We start from the raw sequence: 7325 nt of genomic DNA on the forward strand, positions 1-7325 counted from the left end.
TTCGTCCACCCTTCCCCAGGGTTACAAGTAGCAGTGCCACGTAAAATATTCTACTGTCTTTATACTCAAAACATAATATCACTAATCCCTGTAATTATTAAGAGTATCGAATTAGTTCCTTTATACTATCGTATGACAGCTGAAAAGCTAGCTTTCTAGTGATGAATAAACGTCCCTACTCACAGTGATGAAAGCTGCAGTGGTGTAACCAACGGCCTTGAATCGACCCAAACATTCGTCTGCTACATAAGCGACGATAGCTGCAACGAGTAGTGATGCGCCTTCTTGGGCATTGACAATGGCGGCAGCTATTGGGAGACGGTAGCTTTTCCAATTGCTTGTGATGAAAGTTATCAGCATGAAAAAAAATGCATGCTCTACAAACGCATGACTGAAAACTAAACCTGCATTTCGTGTATGAAACTTATCAACTCATTTTAGCAAATGAACTAAAACGGCTAAAATTACCTGAGATGAATAAAGCAGCTTTGGAGAAACAAATATAATAAGACGCCCAGCTGGATACTTCTTGAGCCATCTCCAACAACATTTTAGCTACTGAATCTGAATTTTTGCATGTGTTTATAATCATTTAACTTGTATTATTATATTTATAGTAACCCCTACCGTGGAAAAATATTACTACCGGCCGCAATAAACCAAACGAGAATCTACCTTGTAAGTGCATGCCTGTGACTGGTGGAGCCCGGTTTTTAGAATAACATTATTTGCGTAACATGTACGGAAGTAACGGAACCATATTTAATACATCCACTCTTTTAGAGTTGTACAAGGTGGACTGGGTAGGACTGTTTTCTTGATGTGATTCAAAAATGACATTAAAATTTTATTTTAATTTTACTTAAATAAAATGTTAAAACTCTAACTTATTTTGTTTGTATTAATATTTTTATATTATTTTTATATAAAATAAATTTAAAAATATTTAATATTAAATATAATAAAAATTAAAATAAATATTTTCAGACAAGTTATTTTTAAAAAATTTAAATAACACTAAGATAAGTGCAACTTGACAAACAAATGTTTCTAAAATAGTAATAAAATTAATAATAAAATAATAAATATATAATATTCAAATAATAACAACAAAATAATAGTAATATAATAATAAAATAATAGCAAAACAATGAAAAAAGTAAAAAAAAAAGTAGCAATATTTTTTTTACAAATTTGGGTCGGGATAGGCCCATAAAGCTTACTCAAGGCCTGATCCATTTAAAAAATAGGCTTGATTTTTGTTCAAACTCATTTTTCGGGCCTATATTTTTGCCTAAGCCTTCTCACTTTTGATGTGACTCGCTTATAAACAACTCTACACTCTTTAAACAAAAATATTGTTTCGAACAAAAATTATAATTATATTTCCTCCCATAATAATAATATATAACAATTATAATCATTTTCCTCCCTCAATTGTATTCGTATTTTAATTAAATTTTATAATTTTAAATGGGTGAGAATATCTAACTGATTAATCTAGATTATTATATATATTAATATTTATTATATAGTTAAAAAATTTTAATATAAAATATAAAATTAAAAATGTAACTTATAATTAATTTGATATGCATAATTTATAAGAATGAAACATGATAATTAGATTATTAAAATATTAATCTTAAGAAATAAAAAAAATGTATGAATAGATCTTTCTCCTTTTAAATATAATATGGACGTGCTTAATAATATAAAATAACTCAGGAAGTTAAATGCAACTTACTTATGATTAATATAGGTTTATAATTTTTATTTATTTATACAACTACTAAAGAAATACAAAATATATCAAACAAGTAAATTAAACTTTGAGAATAAAACTATTTTACCTCTTTAAATAAATAAATCAACCGAAAACAATTATTTAACCCAAAACTTCATTGCTAATAGCCTAATACACATGATAATAATCCATAAAGACACATGGGCAAACATAACTTCTCGTTTAAGGACATTGAAATGAAGTAGACGAGTCAAACCGACATTTGTACATAAGAAAACAAGTGAAAATAAAAACGGAAAATTTGTCATTTCACATTGGTAGTTGGTACAATGTCGGCAAATTTCTTTCTATTTTTCTCCGAGACATTCACTTCAAGCCCTGCTGTCCCGGTTGGCGTGGCCTATTATCATCCACACTTTAAGCGGCGGTCACTATGTAGAGATAGGTGGATAACAGTTTTCACAATATTTTCCAATAAGAGTAATTGTTATGACTCGAAGTAGGTTATATTTAAAACAGTAAATACTATCATTGAGTTAATGTATAGACGAGGGAAACAAAGAGTTACCCACTAATATCTTTTAATTCAAAAATACTTGTTATATATTTGTTTGTATTTTAAGAAGTTTATAATTAATTATTTTTAAGGTTAAAAGTTAAGTTATAAATTTTAATAAGAGTTTAAATATATTTTTATCATTATATTAATTATTATTTTATAATTTTTAAAAATTAAATAAACATTAAATCATTTTGATGAATTAAAATATAATTTTATCATTATTAATTTATAATTTTATATATTTTAAAGGTAAAATGTATTTTTTAAGGAAGACCTTACTCCTCTCATAAGACTCCTAATCATGATATCAAATTAATTATCGAAGATCTTCTAAAACATTTGAACTCGGATCGTGAAACTCTACAACCAAAATTTAATTAACAATATTACTTACATTTTTATATTTTGAAGATACACTTTTACTATTTCATCAATAATTATTATTTTTTATAAAAATATTGCTTAATCTTAATTTTTATATTATTCTTATTCTTTTCATCCATAGTCATAATACTGATTTATTTTTTGTAGATGGACACATCACACATTTATATATTTATGTATTGTTCATATTTTAATTTTCATTTTATCTAATTGATATTGTTAAAATAATTTACAATATGCCACATATTATCATTATTTTTATCATAATAATATTTAAAGTATATTTAAATAAATTTGGCATCTAAAATTTGTTGTAGGCAGGGTTTAACCCATTCGTATATTTGCATTATTTTATGTTACTTATTTCATTGTTTTGGATTAGTATTTAAGGTAGTTTTTTTAAAATTTCATTAAAAATATATATATTTTAAAAAGAACATTAGATAATTCGTTGAGATCTTTATGTAGTGCATTTAGAGCAAAATCAAGAGGTTGAGACCAACAATGAACGTCAAAGTCCATTCTTTCTGCAGCCTTTGCTAAGCAATTAACTACCATATTGTATGTATTTGTATTTTTTAATATTTTTTTAATATTTTACTATACCCCTATAAGACACTTATCAATCCCTTTGACTCTATTTTTAGAATCTAAAGACTCTACTAATAGTGTACCAAATAATTTTTCGTATTGTTTAATGTTACTTATCGTGCTATATAGTAGGATTAGAATTCTTGTTTGTATGATATAATAATTAGAATTCATGTTTGTATAGTATAAATAGTATAACTCCTGGCCTAATGGCAAGAGCATTTGTATTCGGGCATAAGAACTTGGGTTGAATCCTTAACATCCCCACCTCTACCCCTAACTATCAAAAGAAAATAATAATAACTTATTAGGTTTCTAATCTTATTGCGTTAAATTGTTGATTTTGTATAAGAATATAAAAGGACAAAAACACCCACATAGTAATGCAACTTTGTACAAAAGCACCTTCTTTAGTCATTTTTATCCAAAATGACAACCAATTAATTCATAACATTAATTTAATTATTAACTTAAATAATAGTATTAATATATAAAATTATTATTATAATTCTAAATTTAGTCTTAACTCGGTTAGTATTGACATTAAATTTGTGCTACATTATCAATACACCCTCAAGCTTCACTACATTGGGATGATCCAACTTCAGTAATATCATTATTTATTGTGCCATAAATTTCACTCTCCCTGGATCTGATATTTCAAACCGGAACTTCTTCACTTTTGTGCTCCATTATCTGTAGTCCCTCAAGCTTCACTACATTGGGATGATCCAACTTCTGTAATATCATTATTTATTGTGCCATAAATTTCACACTCCCAGGATCTGATATTTCAAACCGGACCTTCTTCAAGTCAACTATCTCTTGTATCATTTTCTTACCATAGAATTGACAATTTTTCAAGTTATACTTGCATCAGCTGCTCGCCTGCTCACAGAATTAAGGGCAATAATATCATCAACCTTCAATAAATTCTTGTTACTTGGATCAAGTGTGGTAAAAAGCAACTCAGATCATATAAAACAACCAACTTGGTCTTGTCCAGTTTAGATTATTCAACACTCTAGCTAGCCAAGCTAGCAGAGAATGAGAGCATCAAAGATTTTAGTGAATCTTTTTTTTTTTTTCTTTCTTTCTTTCTTTCCAGCACTTCCTTTGCTGACAAAATTGTTTGCAACACATGCATCGATGATGTCATGTGTTTTATGATATCATCAATGAACCATTTAGGCCATCCGTCAACCATAAGCATCGTTTGAATTTTGCTTTGTGAGTGAAATAAGAAGAATCTCCTTTCTTGTTGTTCTTTGTCGGGTTCATTCTTTGTTGTCTTGCTTTTTCCAGTGAGACAGGGAAATAATAGTGAAACTAGAAACCCTGATCATTGAATTGTGCTTGTCATTGCTGTACAAATAGCTGAAACTTGAGAGTGCAATCCCCTTAATACTTCCATGGGAAAAACTGAAGAGTTAAGATTGGAATATTCGAACCACTAGCACTTTTGCCATTTTAGAATTTAGAAGCTGCAGTGCAAGATAACGTGTGACAAACAGAACTTAAGAGGGGCTTCATCATAGAATATAGAAAAATAAAAACTGTCCAATAGGATGTTGCCAAGTCATGATACTGAGCCCACAGGAAGGGTGTTAGCTATCTGAGTTGGCTAACTTGTCTCATCTGTCAGAGAGCAATTGGGAAGGGAGGATCCTCCTTCCTCACACCTTCTAAACTGCTGCTGCGACCCTTAACCCTGAGCAACAGGACCTAAACCTGAATCTATCATATTTGGTAGACATTGATATGTAAGGATTCAATCAACCCTACATTTTTATCTTATAATCTCCTACATCCTACAACTTCAACTATGGATCATGATATTTAGCTGTTCAACAAACTTTGTGAGCTTTTGAAATAGTTCTACAACTGTGTGATCTTTTTTGCCTGTTGGAAGCAAGCACCCCGAGGCATTGATTCAAAATTTTCACAATAGATTTTTAAATTTGCCAACTTGTTGCATGACATTGCTATTTTTGGCCTTCTATGACGGACCATTGATTATGATGCTATGCTGCAAATTTTTTTTTTCGCCTTTTCCTCTAATCATATGGATTTTATTTTTTCTGTAAAATAAGTTATTTAAGAAACATTTTTTACGTCTATTTGATGTGTAATTTATGTCTATTGTGAAGTTTACCATTCATTATGGTAACTTGTACCTATTTCCTCTGGTGCTACTCAGCCCTTTTTTTCCCACTGAGTTGAAACTTGTTTATTATATATATATATTAACGTATCCTGCCACAACACTAGCAGGCAATTTCTCCAACTTGAACTCACGATAGCTGTGAACATCCTTGGCCAATGAACCAAACACTCGGGTTCAGTCCAAAACTTTCTTTAACCTATCGAATTAACTAGTTTCTCCTAGCCTTTTTACATTTTATCATAAGAAGCTATTCAAAATGTTATAAAAACTTAATTACTTCATAATCAAATTAATGCCACAATCAGAGGGCTCACTAACTGATTTAATGTGGTGTAAACGCGATGAAATGTGCTCATTCCTGTACCAATTCATAACTAAAATTACAAGCAAGGTGGCTAATATTCAGCAGAAAAAAGCTACAAACATAAAAATGAAGAACTTGATGACTTGAAATCCAAGCAAATTGTTGAGATACAGCTTGTTATAATTGATTGGTGAAGCAGCAAGAATGGCAAACAACTTGCTCAACAAGTTGCAGACAAAACATTGGATATAACTTACAGAAATCATAAAGTATGAATAGCAGCAGCATTGTGGTATACAAGAAAAAGAGTCATTCCAAATCTATTATCCCGAAATTCGAGAGCATGATCTTTACTTGATCGACAAAATCCGAGCCTGTTGCATACTCGGTTAACATCCCAACAGCAAAACCAAACATTGCCCATCTGCAACACCAACATCCCCAAAATCAATTACAAACAGTAAGTATTTTTATGTCATTACAAGCAGCCAGGATAAGGGTTTTAGAACAAGTTAAATGCAATGACAAACTAAACAGAATAATGCTTAAAAATGTGAAAAGAAAGTTCAAGTTTTAGAGTGTGTCTGTGTTGGCATGTACATACATACATATAATATATATATCTTCTTCCAAGGAAGATATTTGATTGCTTCAATCAAAATCCGTTATTAGTGGAGACTTCTGTTCTATGAACTATTCTCTCAATATCAAGCAATGTGCTCATAACTCATATGCTATGGCTATGGCTATTCTCCTAAAGTTATCAAACAGATTTATAAGGTTTTGAAATCAAATTTCAAGAATATGGTTGATAAAATCCATATCCACACACCCCAAATCTCAAAACATCCATAAGATGGCAAATATCATATCCGCACCAAAGTAATTGTTGTTCACTCAGTTCTTAATTAAGACAAAGCAAAATTAAGGGTAAAAATAAAAGGCATAAATAATAATTCCATTTACCTTCCATTAGCAATCTCATTCTTCCCAAGGAACCCAAAGAAAGGCCCTTGACTAGATTCCTCAAGCTTCTTCTGCTTAAAGTATTCTTGCAGCTCCTTTGCCTTTTGTCTCTGAAACTCCAAAGTGATCACATTCTGGTCCCCAACAGCTGCCGCTGAACGCGGCGGAGACGGAGGGGAAGAAGAAGAAGGAGGTGTCGGTTCTGGCGGAGGAGAAGCGGAGGGAGAAGAAGGTGGGACGGGTTTCAAAGGAGGTGGTGGAGAAGGTGCCACAGGTCTTCTCAAAGGACCCTCAGTTTGAGAACTCCTTATCGTCACAATATAAGGCTTGGGTGGTACAGACAATCTACAACTGGTCGAAGATGAGGCTGACGAGGAACATGGAGGTGAAGCAGAAGAAGGGTTTGGGATTTTCAGACATGAAATTGAGGTTGCCATAGACATTAGTATTAGGTGGTTGTTTTTTCTTTGGTTTATCTAAACTCTGGGGATTTTTGTGTGTACTTTTTATGATCTTACAGGGTTACGATTTGTGTCAGAACTTAGAAGTGGGGTGTGTGGATAAGGCATCGCCAAGTTTCAACGGACAGATGGCTTTGAATGTA

General features: G+C 31.2%; 1 protein-coding gene across 1 annotated transcript; it reads right to left on the bottom strand.

Moving 5' to 3' along the window:
• Nucleotides 1-5772: 5772 nt before the first annotated feature.
• On the bottom strand, nucleotides 5773-7325 carry LOC108451904 (light-harvesting complex-like protein OHP2, chloroplastic). The gene is made up of 2 exons (XM_017749610.2): nucleotides 6722-7325; nucleotides 5773-6179 (listed from the first exon to the last, which is right to left on the bottom strand). The coding sequence occupies exons 1-2, from the start codon at nucleotides 7162-7164 to the stop codon at nucleotides 6065-6067; spliced, it is 558 nt and encodes a 185-aa protein (XP_017605099.1). The 5' UTR covers nucleotides 7165-7325; the 3' UTR covers nucleotides 5773-6064.

Source organism: Gossypium arboreum, chromosome 5 (assembly GCF_025698485.1).
Source record: "Gossypium arboreum isolate Shixiya-1 chromosome 5, ASM2569848v2, whole genome shotgun sequence".
Lineage (NCBI taxonomy): Eukaryota > Viridiplantae > Streptophyta > Magnoliopsida > Malvales > Malvaceae > Gossypium > Gossypium arboreum.

Excerpts from the sequence above, each read along its gene's own strand:
- LOC108451904 (XM_017749610.2), bottom strand. The coding sequence starts at position 7,164 with ATGTCTATGGCAACCTCAATTTCATGTCTGAAAATCCCAAACCCTTCT. Across the intron at positions 6,180-6,721 it reads AATGAGATTGCTAATGGAAG|ATGGGCAATGTTTGGTTTTG; the intron begins GTAAATGGAATT and ends TTGGTGTTGCAG.